Source organism: Zeus faber, assembly GCF_960531495.2.
Source record: "Zeus faber genome assembly, chromosome: 16".
Taxonomy (NCBI): domain Eukaryota; kingdom Metazoa; phylum Chordata; class Actinopteri; order Zeiformes; family Zeidae; genus Zeus; species Zeus faber.
Window position 1 is genome coordinate 28330156 of NC_137202.1, and position 22372 is coordinate 28352527.

General features: G+C 51.5%; 1 protein-coding gene across 7 annotated transcripts in view; it reads left to right on the top strand.

Annotated features, from left to right (window-relative positions):
• tacc2 (transforming, acidic coiled-coil containing protein 2) overlaps positions 1-22372 on the top strand; it is a 54076-nt gene that overhangs the window by 17174 nt on the left and 14530 nt on the right. For 4 of the 7 annotated variants that reach the window (XM_080016681.1, XM_080016682.1, XM_080016684.1 and 1 more), the window contains 3 exons: positions 80-1291; positions 5843-6055; positions 21972-22072. In XM_080016681.1, the coding sequence (XP_079872807.1) occupies positions 80-1291; positions 5843-6055; positions 21972-22072 (1526 nt within the window). Of the gene's footprint in view, positions 1-79; positions 1292-1536; positions 1649-1791; positions 1919-5842; positions 6056-21971; positions 22073-22372 lie in introns of those variants that run through there. The other 3 variants (XM_080016687.1, XM_080016685.1, XM_080016683.1) reach the window with 3 other exon arrangements.

The window sequence follows — 22372 nt, forward strand, 5'->3', positions numbered from 1 at the left end:
CAACATGTGTTGTCCTTCATTCTTTGTGAACGTTTTGTAGAATAAACAATGCCCCTCCTCCTTTTTATCGTTTTTCCAGGCCCTTCCCATCCCTGGAGTCTCCACAACTAGACTTTGCTACTCCGACCGAGGAGCTCGCTCTTCCTCTCAGCCGGAAGCAGAGCTCACCCACCGACCGATCTCCTGAGAACCAGTCCCCAGCTCCACCTTCAGAATCGTCCGAGGAGCCGGCAGCGCTTCCAAAAGCAGCGGAGCCCGCAGGGCTCCCTGAGCAGTCCCAGAGCCCGGCAGAGCTCCCGGGCACGACACAGACCTTGGTGGAACCTTGGGAACCAGTGGATGAAGCGGAGAAGCCGGTCGAGGTTCCGGAAAGCATCTTGATTCCAGAATCTTCAGTCCCGGAACATGTGCTGATCCAAGAGCCTGCAAAGCTCTCGGAACCGCTACTGGTACTGCCGGAACCTACAGACCTAGTGAAGGAGGCGGCAGAGCAAGGAGAACCATTGAAGGAGCCAGTCAGTCGTCTTGGAGGAGGACGAGGGGAGGAACCAATTAGTGAGCCTGTGGGAGGACGAGGGGAGGAGCCAATCAGTGAGCCAGTTGGAGGACTAGGGGACGAGCCAATCAGCGAGCTTGCGGGAGGACTAGGGGAGGAGCCAATCAGGGACCCAGTGGGAGGACTAGGGGAGGAACCAATCAGTGAGCCAGTTGGAGGACTAGGGGAGGAGCCAATCAGTGAGCCAGGAGGAGGACCAGGAGAGGAACCAAGCGGCGAGCCAGCGGGAGGACTAGGGGAGGAACCAATCAGTGAGCCAGTTGGAGGACTAGGGGAGGAGCCAATCGGTGAACCAGTTGGAGGACTATGGGAGGAACCAATCAGTGAGCCAGTTGGAGGACTAGGGGAGGAGCCAATCAGTGACCCAGCGGGAGGACTAGGAGAGGAGCCAATCAGTGAACCAGTTGGAGGACTAGGGGAGGAGCCAATCAGTGAACCAGTTGGAGGACTAGGGGAGGAGCCAATCAGTGAACCAGTTGGAGGACTAGGGGAGGAACCAATCAGTGAGCCAGGTGGAGGACTAGGGGAGGAGCCAATCAGTGAGCCAGGAGGAGGACTAGGGGAGGAACCAATCAGTGAGCCAGTTGGAGGATTAGGGGAGGAGCCAATCAGCGAGCCAGCGGGAGGACTAGGGGAGGAACCAATCAGTGAGCCAGCAGGAGGACTGGGGGAGGAGCCAATCAGTGAGCCAGCTGGGGCCCGTCAGAGCAGCGTCCAGGCAGAAGAAGACACTTGGTGAGTATCATCAGATTTGTGATGAAAAAGGTGAATTTGATTTAAACTTTATTGATTTGAGTAAAGTATACTGTCTTTACCTCCATTGGCTCCGCCCTCTCACGCTGAAGGTGTGATATGCTAATGAATGAAAGCAACCGGTGTCGTGAGGCGCTAACATGAAAACCTGGCTTAGTTTAGCGGTGTTTGGACGTAGATGGGTTTCTTTAAACGTGGAGCTGAACCTGCATTTTAACACGATGCAGAACTCTAACGTGAGCCATGTAGCAGAACACAGCGGGCCGCTTGTCCATCCCACAGCCTGGAGGGATCTCTTGTCCGTCAGAGCTGCAGATCCCTGTCGGTTGGTTTTCTGGAAGCCGCCAGGTCCTGACGGAGCGGCATGGTGGTGTTGGAACACAGTGAACCCGTGCGGCGCTGACCCGAACCCGCTCTGATCCGGTCCCTCGTTTCAGCGCTTCAAACGGTTCCCTACGTTTCCTTCGTGCTGATGCTGGTATCTCACCGGACGTTTCCCAAACACACTGCGGTTCCGCCCGTTCACAGCACGGTCCCAAAAGATTGGAGGCGTACTCAGTGTGGGGATGCTGTAGTGGAGGGCGGGGCTGATGCTGGAATGTTGGACAGGTGGGTGGTGTCATGAAAGTGGAGTGAACTTTGCCTTGCTCCCTGTTTGCAGATGTCAATTCCACTGTGATACTTATGGTCTTTAAAAAAGAGAAAGTACAGTCTGGTCCTGGGATTGTCCTCTCAACGGGTTGGAGCTTGAAACCTGGGAAGTAAAAACCAAGAGAGAATTAGGAACACCATCAGTGTGTTGGAACACCACACGGGTTTAGCATTGGAGGAGGTTTATTAACAGTTGAAGAGGGTTCATCAACAGTCATCCGGGGTCTTGGTCTTTATTCATTGACGTCGGTCATTGCAAAGCGTTCTGCTTTTTTTGCTTTTTATCTGGTTCACCACCCTCCCCCAGCAGCACTCGCTGTGTCAGTCACACAAGAGGGGGGCGGAGTCAGTGAGACATAGGAGGGCGGAGTTATTTCTACTGCACTTCAACACTAATAATAAAGTGTGTGTGTGTGTGTGTGTGTGTGTGTGTGTGTGTGTGTGTGATAAGACTCGTGGACTGCTGGTGCTCTCAGCCGGCCAATCAGTGGCCAGACAATTCCTTTATTAAAGTATTAGTATTTTACTGCATTATATAATGATTTCATTTCCAATTTGAATATTTACATCAATAATATTAAAGGTACAGTAATATTAAAGGTAGCGTGTGCCATTTTTTTACATTAAGTTTTAAAAACGAAACACCGCCGTCACCAAAATATTATAATAATATTTTTGTTGCTTCCATTATTTTATGGGTTATTACATTTTATAACTTTTCTTTTTCTGTTATTGTTTTAAATGCACATTTTCTCCTGTTTTATGCACCTTCTTGCAACTGTTTATTTTCTTGACAATTTTCTTTTGAGATAAATGAAGATTAATCTCTGCATATTGTTTTTTTTTTTTTTTGTTGGTTTATCTCAAGTAGCACTCGCAGACGTGTGTGTGTGTGTGTGTGTGTGTGTGTGTGTGTGTGTGTGTGTGTGTGTGTCAACAAGCACATGTTACGACAAACAGGGGGGTGGAATGTGGTTGTGTGTGTGTGTCAGCCTGGACACTGGAGGGAGAGGGAGGGAGGGAGAGATTTAAAGTGGAACCTAAACCTTTCCATCACAAAGTTCTGAAGTGTGACAGATCCCTCCATCGCCGGCTGCAGGGTGAGTTGTTCTGTGTATGTATATAAGCGTGTTTGTGTAAAGTGAGTTTATTGTGTGTCTTTGAGTGTGTGTGTGTGTGTGTGTGTGTGTGTGTGTGCATTTATTGTGTGTGCGTGCCCAGCAGCAGATGGTCTGTAGGTAACTGGCGCTAATTCCATTCTGCCACTGACCTCAGCAGACAGGATCAGAGAGAGAGAGAGAGAGAGAGAGAGAGAGAGAGAGAGAGAGAGAGAGAGAGAGAGAGAGAGAGAGAGAGAGAGAGAGAGAGAGAGAGAGAGAGAGAGAGAGAGAGAGAGAGAGAGAGAGAGAGAGAGAGAGAGAGAGAGAGAGAGAGAGAGAGCCTCTTGAGAAATGTGATTCAAGTTTCGGCGTGTTTTCATTCAGCTTCCGTGACGTGAGGCTGACGGCGTCGCTCTGCGGTGAGTTGCTCTGGCGTGTTGTTGCTGTGTTGTCCCTGATGATTCTTAATACCAATGGATCAGTTTATCTCACACCTTGGCCTTGAGTTGTATTTAAAAAGTCTGGAGTACAATCTTCATCGTGAGATTCGGTGTATTAAATATTATTTTGGTGGAGAGCAGACCCTGCAACGGGTCTCCTGCTTTTCCAGCTCCAGTCACATCAAAGTGACAGTTTTACATGGAAGCATCAGTGTGCGGTTTATTCCAGCACAACGTGGTCTGAACCTGGTGCTGGTGGTGGAGGTGTGGAGAAGCAGGCGGCTCAGCCTCCCGCAGCGTCTTCCACGGCGTTCAAACCCAAACTGAGTCGGATGAAACGCTTTCCAGGTTTGTAGCTTGATCTGCTGTTGCCATGGAGACGGTTGTTATTTTCAGCGTAGTTTCGTTTGCCCGGTCCCGATGTGAAGGCAAGACAGGACTCCATGATAGACAACTACATTGGAGACTCATCAAATCACTGTTTTCATGATGCCGTACAGGAATGACGTATTTTTGGTGTTTATGTTCTGCTTCTGTTTTCGTCCTGACGGCTGGAGGTTTCTTTGGGTTCAGACGACTGGTGAGGAGCACTTTCCATCATTTTATGACCTTATTTGTGACTCATTTTATGATCTCAATTCAGCTCTCGGATTACAGTACCCAACGGATCCCAAAATGCATCCAAAAAAATCAAGAATTCTATTTGATTTATAAAAAATATTATGTAATTGCAGCCCTAGCGGGACGTGGGTTTCTAGGATGAATGAGGAGGATCCTGACTTTTTATCTGTGATGCTTCCAGCTCCCCACAAAACACTTTCCCATCATCTGCTTTTATTTATTACTGTCTGCTGCTTATCATTAAACCCCATGGCCTCGCTGTCTGCTGCCTCCAGATTAGGGGTGTGTGTGTGTGTGTGTGTGTGTGTGTGTGTTGGAAGCAGCGCTGCAGTGAACTGAAGAGTCAGTTTGAACGGTTCTGAATTGGGAGCGTTGGGAGGCGTAGCCCAGAGGCCTGCTGCTGTGGTGCTCTTGAGCAAAGCTGCGCTGAGGTGTGTGTGTGTGTTGGACTAACCGGGTATATAATGTGGAGGCTGTCTGAGTTCACTCTCCCTCTGCAGCGTTTCAAGAATCAGACTCTTGATTTCCCAAGTGTGAAATGCACATGCAATTAGTTCTGGTGCCGGTGCCAACGTACATAAGATATTAGCATGGTTGTATATGAATATACAACCATGAATGCAGGTGTTGAGCTTGTCGGTGTGTTAGAGCGCCCTCTAGCTGCTCGTTCCCGTTCTCTGCTTTCTGCAGCTCAGACACTCATCTCGGCCGGACGACGTTTCCACCCTAGTGTTTATTTTCTGACTGCACGTGTCACGTTGGTCACAGATGCTGACGTACGTGTGTTTTGGGACTGTGCTGCAGCGGGGATCTACTGCAGTGCAGGGACTGTACCGATGAGAACGGTGCGGAGATGGATGCTTTAAAGGTGAAGCGCATGAATGAAGCACAACCTGGTTGGACTCAGGTTACACCCAGTTTTCTAGGAATCCCTGGTTGGATATGATTTAAGTCAGACTCCTTCATTTTCACTCTTCTTCAGTCCGCAATGATCTGGAAAGGCGGCGCTGGACGCCTGCTGCCTCTGAGGGCGTCGGGCGGTGCAGTGCCGTGGTATTTTTAGAGGCCGACAGGAGGAAGGCCCCAAGAGGGGAACAGCTGCACGGGCGTCCAGCGCGGGGCCCGTCACGTTACGGCCTCCTCCTCCCGATAAGAGCGGGCGGGAGCTCGGCCAAATCTGCTCCGCCAGGTGGCGGGTGGTGACGGAGCTACATGAGGCTCCTGCAGCACACGCCGCACTGTGTCATTTAAACCATGTTGTTGCTTTTTAGGAGATCCAGGGAAGCAGAGAGCTTTATGGAAGCTGCTTGTTCGTTTTACATTTACATTTAGTCATTTAGCAGACGCTTTTATCCAAAGCGACTTACAATTGTTCAAAGACCGACGGACGCAGCCATCAGGAGCAATTAGGGGTTAAGTGTCTTGCTCAAGGACACTACAGCATGCTAGCAGGAGGAGCCTGGGATCGAACCAGCAACCTTTGGATCACTAGACCACCAGCTCTACCTCCTGAGCCACCATCCCCTGTTTTAGATGAAGGTTCTGAGCGGCATGCTGCAGTTGTTTCTCATAAAGGACATAAGAACTGGTTCTGTGTTTAAGTGGCTTCTCTCCTTCTCTCCTCTCCTTCTCTCCTCTCCTTCTCTCATCTCCTTTCTCCTCCTCCTCCCCATCCATCCTTCCTTCCTATCAGCCTGTTGATGTTTGCTGTTCCCCCGCAGGCCCCCCCTCACTGAGTGGGCAGAGAAATACTCCGCTCCCTCCACCCCGCCTCACCTGCCTCACCCGCCTCACCTGCCTCACCCCCGGGACTCGGGGGACTTCCCCATTCCCCCCCTCACCCCGCCTGCACTCCCCAGCCCGTCCCAGCCTCCCCTCCACCCTGAAGCACCACCCTCTGCCTGCCAGGAGCTGACACAAGGTCCTCCCCCAAGGTAGGCTCTCCTCAGCACCCACAATGCACTGCACAACACCTGCCGTGGTCCCATGTTTGATTCCCTGCTTGCCTTGACAGCAGTAACATTACCGGCTAGTTATGGACTACACATGACGTAGTAATAAAATAGGAATACTCAATTCTGATTGGTCAATAGTGGTAATTAATAATGGCTGTTGTGACGGGTTATACTCCGCTTCCCTCCCTCGTGTCACTCCAGCTACATGGCGATGACATCGCTAGCGAGTGGCGCCATCTTGTGACACTACATAGAAAGTACAGTAGAAGACTTGAAGAGATCAAAGAGGATATGGCCCATTTCACGGGGGGTGGTCGGGGGTTATTTTGCAGATGCCGACCAGCCAGCTGCACATTATCCCTTACTCAAGTCAACTTGTTATTTAACTGCAACGTTGAGCAGTTTGTTTTTGTTCTTGGTCAGTTTGGAATGTGTTCCAGCCTCGTGGTCGCTGGGGGCCCGACCGGCTCCGCCCCGGTGCTCCGGCTCGTTTGCTCCAAATCCCCAGATTTGGCCGCCGCTGTCACAGTCGGGTCCAGTTTATCCGGCTTGATGAAAAGTGGCCGTGTGTTTATCCTCCGACGTCTGGTCGGCGCCAAATCACAGCGTTAAGTCTCGGTCCGACAAGCTGCTGCCCATGATGCGGCCGGCTGAGCGTGTTATCTCCACAGTAAGAACCAAACGTCTGGCCCAGCGCTGCGTATCGACCGCAGATGCACGCGCGTCCCGGCTCTACCCGCACGTCCCGACAGTGGGTCGACGCTGCGTCTTTGAGGAGATGACGTGACGGATGGTTGAGTTGGAAAAAGGATCGTGAGATGTCACTGAAGTCTTATGAAGCTGGTATGTGTTGAAGCGTCACAATACTCTGATGCGCCTCTGCCTCCGTCAGGGAGGGAGACGGCGGTTCGACGTGGAGCTGGAGATCCACGATAAAATAATAAAGCATCTTATTGGTGCAGGGTGGAACCAAATGTTCCTCTGGTTCGTCCTTGCAGTGTTGTTCCACTGGTCAAGGCCGGTCTGCCCTGACCTTCAACACTTGATGGATTTAGTGCCGTTAATGCTGCTTGTGTCGCCGCCCGCTGGTCCGTCATGACACCCACCTTAATTGACGTTGCTTTGCTTCTCTTTATGTCCCTATTGTTTTATTTTGTGTCGCTCCTTTCCGAGGAGATTCAAGCTCAACGTGGTTACCCCGCTTAAATGGGGGTTAGATAGGAAAACCACCAAACTGAAATACACCACATCGTTTGGCTCGGTGCAAAACTTGCTTTCCAGCTTTTTAATGGTGGGCACTTTGCCGCGGTCTAGTTCAGAGTTTGCTGTCGGAATGACTCAGCCGGTTTGTACTTGGATTCAGACGCTGCAGTGTCCTGTCTCACCCAGCGGGGGGCGCCGGGTTGTCTCCAAACTGCAGTTTGTGTTCCGCTGGGTGCGCGGAACTGTTACTTCATGCACCGTGACTCAGAGGTGTGAGGCGTCCTGAGCAGACGTTTGTGCCGTAAACTCTGGGAGTTCATCACAGAGATGAACTGCGTCGGCTGTTGGGTGGAGAAATGAAAAGAGGAGGTGGAGGGTGACTGATGAATCTGTGCGGTTCACAGATTATTATCACGGTGACAAATGTGTTTGTTCGAGCAAACCCGGTTCTCAAAGGTTCTATAAAACAAATACAGGTTTTTCTTTATTGCTTTCATGACTCCGTCGGGCGGAGCTGCCGAAGCAGGTTCCAGACCCAGAGTCCCACCGCCTGCTCCTTCCTCGGGTCTTTATTTAAAACCCTCCTGCAGCGCTGAAGTACGTGACCCAGATGCTCCGAGAGCAAGTTATTAATCTTTCAGAAAAATCTGCCGTGGCCATGTCGTCCGCTGGCTGAGTGCCTTAAATGTTTTATTTCTTTTTAGCCGAGTCTCCGCTTTAGCAGCGCAGAGAATAAGACTCCTCCACCACAGTGTGTAGGAATGTTTGCACGGAATCATCATTCCCAGCAGCCATTGTTATTTGATATTAAAAAGATGGATTCATTAATAACAAAACCACCTTCAATATAAAAAATGAAAGTTGATGTTTTTTAATAATTCGGTGCTCAGCACATTCTTCTGTGACGTGCTGTGAAATCCAGATAAAAATAACGTTGCCGTAAATAAAGCGAATGGAGCTTTTTTTTATTTCCAGTAGAAAAATAAACAAACGGGTGTATTTTTCTTGCACATATATTAATATTGCAGCGTTAATCATAAATGTGTTGCCATGTGCATCACGTCTGGGAAGCCACTTACTTTTACCGCTCACCATTTTTCACATCATTCTTTAGTTTAGATGTTTCAACATGGTCCAAAAAGCAACCTGCAGGGACCTGGAAGCTGCTTGAGGTGGAGCCTTCAAATCAGGGAACGTTACGTGACCTTTATTTGGTCTGAATAACATTATCTACCTTTGGTGATGTGGGGGGGGGGCTGACACGGACATGGACTGACCCGTCAGGTCGATGCTCTGCACGGAGCCATGCTGACGACCTCCCCTTCCAGTTCTCCTGCTTGGAGTTGAGGGGTTGCGGTTCCGTCATTCGTTCTGCCTTTCATCCCCTCTATTCGTCTCCGCCGTTGGTGGAGGTCTGACACCTTACACCTCCGCCGGGTTCGGTGTCTTTGTGACGGAGCCGCCTCGTTGTTGTGGTGAGGCCTCGTGGTCCCACTCTCCCACGAGTCTCCCGCCTCACATTTCAGATTCTCAACCCGGGTCCAGGTCGGATTCCTGCCTTAAAGGCACCAAACCTGACAGGCAGGCAGACAGGCAGGCAGACAGGCAGGCAGACAGTCAGGTAGACAGGCAGGCACGCTGGCAGACAGACAGATGAATCCTCTTTCATTTTGGTTGGATGTTAGTGCCAGTAAATGAGGTCAGCGGTGCGGGCCCCTGGGAGCTGACAGACGTTGAGAAACGACTCCTTCTGAAGGAGACGTGAATCAGCTCAGAGATCAGGTTTTAATAATAATTGGCCTCAAAAGTTGTTGAATATTCTTCAATTTGAATTCACGATTCATCATTTTCATTTAGTAGCGTCAACATCTTATCTTACTTTTGTTTTTATCCAAAAATATATATATATATATATATATATATATTTTTTTTTTTTAATATACATTTTTTAATATAAAATCTGAAACCAACTGCTCAAGAAACAATTTGACCAAAATTCTGGCTTAAATGTTATTGAGTTTTGTCATAAAATTTCAAATTAAATTTGAGTCGTGAAATCAAACGCTCTTGCAGATACTGAACCTTATGTAAGTTTTGCCGTTTTTTATTTTTTATTTATTTTTAATTTTTTTGTTTTTTGTGAATTCTTCAGTTTTTCTGTTTAGTTTGTTTGTTTGACTGCACATGTCACTCATCTATTTACTATTTAAATAAGCTTTTATTTCCATTTTCCAGACAAAGGCTTTTGTGTGTTGGTGTAGAGCTGTTGTTCCTGGGAGGGGGTTGAGTGTTGGGGGAATATAATAGCTGATGAGCTGAAACACACGCACACACACACACACACACACACACACACACACACACTTTCTCACGGTCTATTGTTTACCTCGCACAGCGCTCCCGTCGGCCACGCTGCTGCTGCTGGAAGATTCCATTGTGTGATGAGAGAAAATGAGGGATGAAGAGCAGGGAGAAGGGGGGTGTAGCGCTGGAGAGAGGGAGCGGGGGGGGGGGTGTTCACCGTGGAAACGGAGGAAAGAAGAGAGGGCAGAGTGGAAGGGGACGTACAAAGCCAGTTGATCGGGTCGGGTTGGGATCAGGCAGCATCGGGGACACCCGCTCGCCTCCCTGCCGAGAATAAAGCTGCTGCTGTTTTTAAAGCTACAGGAGGCTCTGGGGAGAAGGGGGGTGGGGGGCGGGGGGAGAGGGGGAGGAGAGAGAGAGAAGCTCCACCACAATCGCAGTAAACAGGAATGAGCCGTGCTGAAGCACAGAAGCAGAGTGACGGAGGAGGGAACAGAGTTGAATTCCAGTCCAATTGGACGTTCCTTTGTTCCCACGTTGCGAGAGCAGTTCCTCCTCTTCCTCGGTGCATCGTTCCTCCTCTTCCTCGGTGCATCGTTCCTCCTCTTCCTCGGTGCATCGTTCCTCCTCTTCCTCGGTGCATCGTTCCTCCTCTTCCTCGGTGCATCGCTCCGCCTGCCGCCGGATGAGGAACACCGTCATCTGCATCCTGAGGCCGTAGACAAGCAGGAAGGGGATCCGCGATGCTGCGGCTGAGCTGAGGAGCTCTGGATCTGGATTGTCTCTGCGCCGCAGGACCCTGAGGCTGGTTCAGCTGAAGGAACGCAGAAGAAGGAGGAGGGGGAGGAGGGGGAGGAAGAGGGGGGTCTTTTTGGGGAGCAGGTGGATGTGGCTCCAGAGGGGTGGGGGGGGGTTTGCGGGGAGCCGGCCAGGAGACGACGGGGTTGTGGGGGGGGCGGGCAGAGCTAGCCCACGATGGGAGCCAACGAGTCCATGGACCACGGAGAGCCCCCCTGTCCCACACAGGAGAACATGTGAGTCCAAGCTGCAGGTGTTCAGGGAGTTTGTCCAAAAAACAACTCCTCAAAGCTAAAGAAATACCAGTCCTAGTTGTAGATTGTTGAGATCCTCAACGAGAGAAGAGATTCTGTAGTTTTTGTTGTTGTATCTGTTGTAAAGATTGTGTAGATTTTCTGGACATTTGTTTACATCCAGATGCTGATCTCAGGTCCCACTCTGGAACCGTCCAATGGCAGCGTGCGTTTCCTCTAGAATGTAAATAACAATGTGTGAAGTCACGCGTATGCGGTAAGGGACGTTCCATTGGCGATGCAGAGAACAAGATGTACAGAGCGCCCGAATGCAGGTGGGGTGACGGAGGCAGGTGGGGTGACGGAGACTGTGTGTGGGAGCTGCTGAATGGACTGCTTTTGATATGTGTCTCTAGTCCAGGATGCCGTTCGTTCATTCACACAGCGATGGCGGAGCCGTGTGAGGCCCCAACCTGCTCACCAGTCTGATACACTGCCTGCTGTGCCTTTATGCACTGTGTGTGTATAGCAATGGAACGTGTAGTGGAAAAAATCTAAAAGAATGATATGACATAACGCTATACAGTATGTATGTGATATTGTGCTGCCCCCTGCTGGCTGGGAACCGGGTGAGCCGTGCCAGAGTTGGTAATGTGACTTTCACAGCGTTCACCACTCAGCTTTGTACCGCTGTCAGAAGCTCTTCTATGAGTTTGGTATCAGGTGGGTGCACCGGAGTCTCCTCTGGAAATCTGGATCGGAATGGATTTCACACCACATCAAGACTGACAGACTTCCTTGTGAATTCAAGTTGGATCTTGACTGAATCGGTGGGCAGTAGACGGTGGCAACAGGAAGGATGGTGTGGACAGGTAAGACAGTGTGGAAAGTGGGGACAGGGTAGGACAGTGTGGAAAGTGGGGACATTGGGGATAGGGTTGGACGGTGTGGACGGTGTGTCTTTAAGCTGCAGTCTCCTCACTCATCTCATCAGCGGAGTTGTAGAACTCTGTATGATGTTCAGTTCTGTCCATCTGCTCCTTCAAATTGCCAGATCAGACTTGATGTCTAATTATAGTAGGACGGTGTGGACAGTAGGGACGGTGTGGACAGGGTAGGACGGTGGGGACAGGGTAGGACGGTGTGGACAGTGTGTACAGGGTAGGACGGTGTGGAGAGGGTAGGATGTTGTGGACAGGGTTGTGGACAGGGTGAGCGGTGTGGATGGTATGGACAGTAGGGACGGTGTGGACAGGTAGGGCGGTGTGGACAGGGTAGGGCAGTGTGGACAGGGTAGGGCGGCGTGGACAGGGTAGGGCGGTGTGGACGGTGTGGACAGTAGGGACGGTGTGGACAGGGTAGGGCGGTGTGGACAGGTAGGACAGTGTGGACAGGCAGGACGGTGTGGACAGGCAGGACCGTGTGGACAGGGTAGGGTGGTGTGGACGGTGTGGACAGGTAGGACGGTGTGGACAGGGTAGGACGATGTGGACCGTTAGGATGGTGTGGGCGGTGTGGACAGGGTAGGGTTGTGTGGACAGGGTAGGATGGTGTGGACAGGTAGGATGGTGTGGGTGGTGTGGACAGGCAGGACGGTGTGGACAGGTAGGACGTGGGGACAGGTAGGGCTGTGTGGACAGGGTAGGGCGGTGTGTATGATGTGGACAGGGTTGGACGAGGTGGACAGGGTAGGGCGGTGTGGATGGGTAGGATGGTGTGGACAGGGTAGGGCAGTGTGGACGGTGTTTTCAGGTAGGACGGTGTTGACAGGGTTGGACGGTGTGGACAGGGTAGGGCGGCGTGAACGGTGTTGACAGGTAGGGCGGTGTAGACAGGGTTGGAAGGTGTTGTCTGTGCGGACAGGGTAGGGTGGTGTGGACGGGTAGGGCGGTGTGGACGGGTAGGGCGGTGTGGGACAGAGGTCTGTCTCAGATACGTCTTTGCTTGGGGCCTGGACGTGGAGGTGGTGGTTTCCTGCTGCTGCAGGGTGACAGACGGAGCTTGGAGATGAGGTCAACACACTGTTCTACAGCCGCTCCCCTTCAGCTCCTGCTGCTGCTGATGTAACCTCCAGGAAATGGACTTAGAGGCTTTTGAAAAACAAAATAAAATCTCGAAGGATTTGGGGGAAAGACCTGTTGACATATTTCAAAAACGTGTTGTCAACACACAACTTAACCCTTCTCCTTATTTCTCTTCAATTTGTTGCATCCTCACTACTCTGCACCAGCTTGTTTTTCATCTGGTTTCATGAAAAGGAAAATGCAAAAACCAGCTCAGCAGCACCATCTGCTGAAGTCCCCCATGCATCACACCTCCACCTGGTAAACTCCTCCTCACCTCCACCTGGTAAACTCCTCCTCACCTCCGCCTTGTAAACTCCTACTAACCTCCGCCTTGTAAACTCCTCCTAACCTCCGCCTTGTAAACTCCTCCTAACCTCCACCTTGTAAACTCCTCCTCACCTTTACCTTGTAAACTCCTCCTAACCTCCACCTTGTAAACTCCTCCTAACCTCCACCTTGTAAACTCCTCCTAACCTCCACCTTGTAAACTCCTCCTAACCTCCACCTTGTAAACTCCTCCTCACCTTTACCTTGTAAACTCCTCCTAACCTCCACCTTGTAAACTCCTCCTAACCTCCACCTTGTAAACTCCTCCTCACTTCCACCTTGTAAACTCCTCCTCACCTCCGCCATGTAAACTCCTCCTCACCTCCGCCTTGTAAACTCCTCCTCACCTCCGCCTTGTAAACTCCTCCTAACCTCCACCTTGTAAACTCCACCTTGTAAACTCCTCCTCACCTCCGCCTTGTAAACTCCTCCTCACCTCCACCTTGTAAACTCCTCCTAACCTCCACCTTGTAAACTCCTCCTCACCTCCACCTTGTAAACTCCTCCTCACCTCCGCCTTGTAAACTCCTCCTAACCTCCACCTTGTAAACTCCTCCTCACCTCCGCCTTGTAAACTCCTCCTAACCTCCGCCTTGTAAACTCCTCCTCACCTCCGCCTTGTAAACTCCTCCTCACCTCCGCCTTGTAAACTCCTCCTCACCTCCGCCTGGTAAACTCCTCCTCACCTCCGCCTTGTAAACTCCTCCTCACCTCCACCTTGTAAACTCCTCCTCACCTCCACCTGGTAAACTCCTCCTCACCTCCGCCTTGTAAACTCCTCCTAACCTCCACCTTGTAAACTCCTCCTCACCTTTACCTTGTAAACTCCTCCTAACCTCCACCTTGTAAACTCCTCCTCACCTTTACCTTGTAAACTCCTCCTCACCTCCACCTTGTAAACTCCTCCTCACTTCCGCCTTGTAAACTCCTCCTCACCTCCGCCTTGTAAACTCCTCCTCACCTCCGCCTTGTAAACTCCTCCTCACCTCCGCCTTGTAAACTCCTCCTAACCTCCACCTTGTAAACTCCACCTTGTAAACTCCTCCTCACCTCCGCCTTGTAAACTCCTCCTCACCTCCACCTTGTAAACTCCTCCTAACCTCCACCTTGTAAACTCCTCCTCACCTCCACCTTGTAAACTCCTCCTCACCTCCGCCTTGTAAACTCCTCCTAACCTCCACCTTGTAAACTCCTCCTCACCTCCGCCTTGTAAACTCCTCCTAACCTCCGCCTTGTAAACTCCTCCTCACCTCCGCCTGGTAAACTCCTCCTCACCTCCGCCTTGTAAACTCCTCCTCACCTCCACCTTGTAAACTCCACCTTGTAAACTCCTCCTCACCTCCGCCTTGTAAACTCCTCCTCACCTCCGCCTTGTAAACTCCTCCTAACCTCCGCCTTGTAAACTCCTCCTCACCTCCACCTTGTAAACTCCACCTTGTAAACTCCTCCTCACCTCCGCCTTGTAAACTCCTCCTAACCTCCACCTTGTAAACTCCTCCTAACCTCCACCTTGTAAACTCCTCCTCACCTCCGCCTTGTAAACTCCTCCTCACCTCCGCCTTGTAAACTCCTCCTCACCTCCGCCTTGTAAACTCCTCCTAACCTCCGCCTTGTAAACTCCTCCTAACCTCCGCCTTGTAAACCCCTCCTCACCTCTGCCTTGTAAACTCCTCCTCACCTCCGCCTGGTAAACTCCTCCTCACCTCCACCTTGTAAACTCCTCCTCACCTCCACCTTGTAAACTCCTCCTCACCTCCACCTTGTAAACTCCTCCTAACCTCCACCTTGTAAACTCCTCCTCACCTTTACCTTGTAAACTCCTCCTCACCTCCGCCTTGTAAACTCCTCCTCACCTCTGCCTTGTAAACTCCTCCTCACCTCCGCCTTGTAAACTCCTCCTCACCTCCGCCTTGTAAACTCCTCCTCACCTCCGCCTTGTAAACTCCTCCTCACCTCCGCCTTGTAAACTCCACCTTGTAAACTCCTCCTCACCTCCGCCTTGTAAACTCCTCCTAACCTCCACCTTGTAAACTCCTCCTCACCTCCACCTTGTAAACTCCTCCTAACCTCCGCCTTGTAAACTCCTCCTCACCTCCGCCTTGTAAACTCCTCCTCACCTCCGCCTTGTAAACTCCTCCTAACCTCCGCCTTGTAAACTCCACCTTGTAAACTCCTCCTCACCTCCGCCTTGTAAACTCCTCCTCACCTCCGCCTTGTAAACTCCTCCTCACCTCCGCCTTGTAAACTCCTCCTCACCTCCGCCTTGTAAACTCCTCCTAACCTCCACCTTGTAAACTCCTCCTCACCTCCACCTTGTAAACTCCTCCTCACCTCCACCTTGTAAACTCCTCCTCACCTCCGCCTTGTAAACTCCTCCTCACCTCTGCCTTGTAAACTCCTCCTCACCTCCGCCTTGTAAACTCCTCCTCACCTCCGCCTTGTAAACTCCTCCTAACCTCCGCCTTGTAAACTCCTCCTCACCTCCGCCTTGTAAACTCCTCCTCACCTCCACCTTGTAAACTCCTCCTCACCTCCGCCTTGTAAACTCCTCCTCACCTCCGCCTGGTAAACTCCTCCTCACCTCCGCCTTGTAAACTCCTCCTCACCTCCGCCTTGTAAACTCCTCCTCACCTCCACCTTGTAAACTCCTCCTAACCTCCACCTTGTAAACTCCTCCTCACCTTTACCTTGTAAACTCCTCCTCACCTCCACCTTGTAAACTCCTCCTCACCTCCGCCTTGTAAACTCCTCCTCACCTCCGCCTTGTAAACTCCTCCTCACCTCCCCCTTGTAAACTCCTCCTCACCTCCGCCTTGTAAACTCCTCCTCACCTCCGCCTTGTAAACTCCTCCTCACCTCCTCCTCACCTCCGCCTTGTAAACTCCTCCTCACCTCCGCCTTGTAAACTCCTCCTAACCTCCACCTTGTAAACTCCACCTTGTAAACTCCTCCTCACCTCCGCCTTGTAAACTCCTCCTAACCTCCACCTTGTAAACTCCTCCTAACCTCCGCCTTGTAAACTCCTCCTCACCTCCGCCTTGTAAACTCCTCCTCACCTCCGCCTTGTAAACTCCTCCTCACCTCCGCCTTGTAAACTCCACCTTGTAAACTCCTCCTCACCTCCGCCTTGTAAACTCCTCCTAACCTCCACCTTGTAAACTCCTCCTCACCTCCACCTTGTAAACTCCTCCTAACCTCCGCCTTGTAAACTCCTCCTCACCTCCGCCTTGTAAACTCCTCCTCACCTCCGCCTTGTAAACTCCTCCTCACCTCCGCCTTGTAAACTCCTCCTCACCTCCCCCTTGTAAACTCCTCCTCACCTCCGCCTTGTAAACTCCTCCTCACCTCCGCCTTATAAACTCCTCCTCACCTCCGCCTTGTAAACTCCTCCTCACCTCCGCCTTGTAAACTCCTCCTCACCTCCGCCTTGTAAACTCCTCCTCACCTCCGCCTTGTAAACTCCTCCTAACTTCCGCCTTGTAAACTCCTCCTCACCTCCGCCTTGTAAACTCCTCCTAACCTCCACCTTGTAAACTCCGCCTTGTAAACTCCTCCTCACCTCCGCCTTGTAAACTCCTCCTCACCTCCGCCTTGTAAACTCCTCCTCACCTCCGCCTTGTAAACTCCTCCTCACCTCCGCCTTGTAAACTCCTCCTAACCTCCACCTTGTAAACTCCTCCTAACCTCCACCTTGTAAACTCCTCCTCACCTTTACCTTGTAAACTCCTCCTAACCTCCACCTTGTAAACACCTCCTCACCTCCGCCTTGTAAACTCCTCCTCACCTCCGCCTTGTAAACTCCTCCTCACCTCCGCCTTGTAAACTCCTCCTAACCTCCGCCTTGTAAACTCCTCCTCACCTCCGCCTTGTAAACTCCTCCTAACCTCCGCCCTGTAAACTCCGCCTTGTAAACTCCTCCTCACCTCCGCCTTGTAAACTCCTCCTCACCTCCGCCTTGTAAACTCCTCCTCACCTCCGCCTGGTAAACTCCTCCTCACCTCCGCCTGGTAAACTCCTCCTAACCTCCGCCTTGTAAACTCCTCCTCACCTCCGCCTTGTAAACTCCTCCTCACCTCCGCCTTGTAAACTCCTCCTCACCTCCGCCTTGTAAACTCCTCCTCACCTCCCCCTTGTAAACTCCTCCTCACCTCCGCCTTGTAAACTCCTCCTCACCTCCGCCTTATAAACTCCTCCTCACCTCCGCCTTGTAAACTCCTCCTCACCTCCGCCTTGTAAACTCCTCCTCACCTCCGCCTTGTAAACTCCTCCTCACCTCCGCCTTGTAAACTCCTCCTAACTTCCGCCTTGTAAACTCCTCCTCACCTCCGCCTTGTAAACTCCTCCTAACCTCCACCTTGTAAACTCCGCCTTGTAAACTCCTCCTCACCTCCGCCTTGTAAACTCCTCCTCACCTCCGCCTTGTAAACTCCTCCTCACCTCCGCCTTGTAAACTCCTCCTCACCTCCGCCTTGTAAACTCCTCCTAACCTCCACCTTGTAAACTCCTCCTAACCTCCACCTTGTAAACTCCTCCTCACCTTTACCTTGTAAACTCCTCCTAACCTCCACCTTGTAAACACCTCCTCACCTCCGCCTTGTAAACTCCTCCTCACCTCCGCCTGGTAAACTCCTCCTCACCTCCGCCTGGTAAACTCCGCCTTGTAAACTCCTCCTCACCTCCGCCTTGTAAACTCCTCCTCACCTCCGCCTTGTAAACTCCTCCTCACCTCCGCCTGGTAAACTCCTCCTCACCTCCGCCTGGTAAACTCCTCCTCACCTCCGCCTGGTAAACTCCTCCTCACCTCCGCCTGGTAAGCTCCTCCTCACCTCAGCCTTGTAAACTCCTCCTAACCTCCACCTTGTAAACTCCTCCTCACCTCCGCCTTGTAAACTCCTCCTCACCTCCGCCTGGTAAACTCCTCCTCACCTCCGCCTGGTAAACTCCTCCTCACCTCCGCCTGGTAAACTTCTCCTCACCTCCGCCTTGTAAACTCCTCCTCACCTCCGCCTTGTAAACTCCTCCTCACCTCCGCCTGGTAAACTCCTCCTCACCTCCGCCTTGTAAACTCCTCCTCACCTCAGCTGCCGTGTGGAGCTGTTTTTTATCGCATCGCACAGGAGGTGAGACAGGAGGTGAGACAGGAGGGTTTTTCTTTTGGGAAACCGCTTTGAACGATTCCCTCCGTGACAGAAATCCTCTTGAGGAGGAACAGATGAAGAGCTGGAAGGAAAACGAAACAGGAAAGTGAATCTGAATGTGTTTATCTGACAAGTTCATTTTCATATTCAAGGTATTTGACCTGGTGCAGATGGGGGCGTGGCCGTGCAGTCACAGACAAAACTACATTAAAAGGCTTGATCTGAAAAACAAGATAAGCAGAATACACAGAATGGGCTCTGCAGATAGTACATCCATTAAGGTGTAAATGTAGTGTAGTCGAGTATTTCCTCACAGAATGAAGGAGGAAATGTATATGTTTACATGTATTCAATATGAGACGGAGGTGATAGAAGGGAGGTGGAGGGGTGGAGGTGATAGAAGGATGGGGATGATAGAAGGAGGGAGGTGGAGGGATGGAGGTGATAGGAGGGAGATGGAGGGATGGAGGTGATAGAAGGAGGGAGATGGAGGGATCGAGGTGATAGAAGGAGGGGGTTGGAGGGATCGAGGTGATAGAAGGAGGGGTGGAGGTGATAGGAGGAGGGGTGGAGGGGAGGAGATGATAGAAGGAGGGGGGTGGAGGGATAGAGGTGATAGGAGGAGGGGTGGAGGTGATAGGAGGGAGGTGGAGGGGAGGAGGTGATAGGAGGGGGGTGGAGGGATGGAGGTGATAGGAGGGATGGAGGTGATAGAAGGGGTGAGCTGGAGGGATGGAGGTGATAGAAGGAGGGAGGTGGAGGGATGGAGGTGATAGAAGGCGGGAGATGGAGGGGTGGAGGGGACGTCTAGACTGGACAGCCTGTTTTACGGGGGGGGGGGGGGGTGCTAATCAGACAGACTAGCGCTTCACCCTCTTCATCTAATGACAGACAGATGATAGACCCTGAACCTGTCTGTCTGCACCAACACGACACCGCTGACGGAGGCTGGGCTCCCTCAAGCTCCACCCTTTGATTTCCTTTGTTTCCCACGTTAGGTTTTCACGTTGTTAAACTGCTGTTTTGACACTTTCAGCTTTTTAAACGGTGCCATTCAAATGTCTAGAAAGTCGTACATTTTGAACGTTCCTGTACTAGTCTATGTACTGTGTACTATGTACTATGTACTATGTACTAACTATAAAGGAAGTCATCTGTGTGTGTGTGTGTGTGTGTGTCTGTCCTTCAGTTATCTGGACAACCGTTCATCAGAGCAACTTGCCGCTTGGTGGATGTCTCGCTGGGGACCCAGGGACGTGCTGGGTCTAATTTGGTGCGATTTGGACACGTGACACGTGACACATGACACGTGACACGTGTCATATTAATAAACTTTGAATGAACAGCGAGCCGCTCCGCTTGGGGGGCGGGGCTTGGCGGCGGGGCGGGGCGGGGCGGGGCTTGGGGTCTCTCTTTCCGAACGGCGCGGCGAACAGGCCTGTTTTGACAGGCGGTGCACTAGTAAAACAGTAACTACAGCTGGACATCTCTCTTCCTGTTTCTCTCTCCCTCTTCTCCCCCCGTCCCTCTCTGTTTGTATCCCCCCCTGCCTGGCTGCTTTCGTCGTCTCTTTTCTCCAAAACTCCTCCGCCGCCTCTTCAGTCCCATCACATTCCATTGTTCGGCGTCTGTAATTAAAAACCCAACATGGCGACCTGACGGAGGCCGTGGTGGAGTCCCGGGATTTGATTCTAAAGATCTGTGTGAGGGACGGCAGAGCGACCCCCCCCCCCCCCCTTCCCTCCTCCGTCTTGAGGTGTCGTCATCCCCCCGCTCGCCGGGTGTCGCTGTGCGACCGCAGCCTTTCCGGCTTCGCTGCCAACGTGGAACATATGGCGTGAACAGCCAGGGGTTGCCATGGCAACAGTGTCTGCGGCCATATTGAATATGTCCTGTGCAGGGCTGTAAACAGAGCCAGAGGGGACCTGATGTAAAGCAGCTCAACGCCTTTCTGTACGAACCGTTAGACCCGTCAAATCTATATCTTGCATCTTGTATCCAGCTGTTTATCATGGAGGTGTCTGTGGAAGGGGAGCGTTGTTGAAGACAGTCGCACTCAAACCAGAAGGATGTGATCCTGCTCCCACGGTGAGGATCACAGACCCACCCTGTGAGTTAACACCTGCTGAAGACATACGCAGGCGAGTCGCATTAAAAATGTATTGAGCAGATGCAGCCCTGGCGTCTGACAGCCATGGAAACAACACCAACCTTACGCCCCCCCCGCCCCCCGGGGGCAGTGGACATACTGACCATGAGAGTCAAAGGGGTTTTTACGAGGCGTAGACCTCCGTCCCTATCCCACCGATCCCCTCCAGTGGTGCTTATCCCTCGCCCATTTCACAAGAAGGCCATAAGGTGTTGCCAGATATTGCACTTAAGCCCCATTCCAATTCCATCTTTCACGCTCTGCTGCTGGGGCTTGGTCCATGATGCAGTTTCTCAGACCATAGAAGGAGGATTGGCCTCCACATGGAGTAAGAGCTTCATAGGTGGTGTAGGTGGACAGACGTGTGTATGTGTGTGTTTGTGTGTGTGTGTGTGTGTGTGTGTGTGTGTGTGTGTGTGTGTGTGTGAGAGACACTGAATGGAACAAATAGAAGAACATTTGCCAACATTTATCATTTATCAGGTTTAAAGGTCCAGTGTGGCGATTGGATCAAGAGGACACCGTCCCTCCATTCTCGATATGTGTCGATCGATAATATTTACTCCACATTGAAGTATTGATTTAGTGAGTGAGGAGGAAGATGGTTTCTGAGGTGAAGATGTGGCCGCTGGCCGCCATTTTCTTCCTGTGAATAACGGTATTTGTGCGTCTGTACAGCTAGTGCCTCTCAGATCGATTGATAAGAGAGGGAAAAGGAGAGCGTGGGGGGAGGGAGGGAGGGAGAAAAGATAGCGGTGAGAGAGTGATGGGGAGGAGAGAGAGCGAGAGGGGGAGGTAGGGAGAGAGAGAGTGGAGAGAGAGAGGGGAGGTATAAATGCAGTCGGTGGGATTCTGCAGCTCATCTGGACGTGAGAGCGAGCGGCCGATTGGAGTGACTCCGGACCGGGCCTGTGCAGGCGGAGGCAGCGGATCAGCTGATCAGGAGAAGGGAGTGGTGGTGGTGGTGGTGGTGGTGGTGGTGTGGCGGAGGGGTTTTCTGCGACTCGGACGATGGCGGTGAGCGCGTGGCAGGCTCTGTCTCCGCTGCAGTGGGCTCGCTGGGGCTGGGACTCCCTGCTGGGGGGGGCGGTGGAGGACCCCGCCAGCCCGGGCTCGGACCCCACGCTGGGGCTGCTCCGCCGCCTGTCATGGGGGGGGCGAGGCGGCGGGGGTGGCGGCGGCGGGATGCTCAGGGCTGGCGGAGAGCCCGGCAGGCAGAGGTGAGGCGGCTGGTGTGTGTGTGTGTGTGTGTGTGTGTGTGTGTGCGTGTGCGTGCGCGACCGCGACATTGTGTTGACCACAATTTCAGGTAGAAAATGGTGAATATTTGCGTCTGATGGTAAAATTATTTGTTCTCATCAACATTCAGTGACGGTCTTTCAGATGCTGATGTGTGTGTGTGTGTGTGTGTGTGTGTGTGTGTGTGTCCACTGCAGATTCAGCATTTCCACGTCTTGCTGTTTAATTCCACCAGGGAGTAATGAATCTAGTGTTCTAACGGTGTCATGTTGGGTTTTAGTATTCCGTGTTGTTAGGAGGATTCCTGATGATTAGAGGGGAACACACCTTCAGTAAGGAACCAAAATGTCAGCGTTAAGTTAACAGCGGTCATTACCGTGGAAACCGTGAAACCCTGACCCTGTCCTTTTTTTTTTTTTTTTTTTTTTGTCGCTGCAGGAGTTCAGACTCTGACGGAGCGTTCGAGACCCCCGAGTCGACCACCCCGGTGAAGGCTGCTTCTCCGACCGATCCCGAAGCACACGACGTTAACCATGCAGGTAAGGAGGGAGGGAGGGAGAAAATGATGGTTTGTTGCAGCTCCTAGTGGAATTATGTGGAACTCCAGGTTTATTTTGTGGAGACTGTAGAACATTAGTGGTGCACAACGCTATCATAATAATAATTAATATTATATTATTATTAATAATAATAAATATTGTTATTAATACAAATGTTTGTTGTTATAATAATAGTATGTAATCATAATAATTATTATTATAAATAATACTTTATAATGACAATAATAATAATAATAATAATAATAATAATAATAATATGATGATGATAATTATCATTAT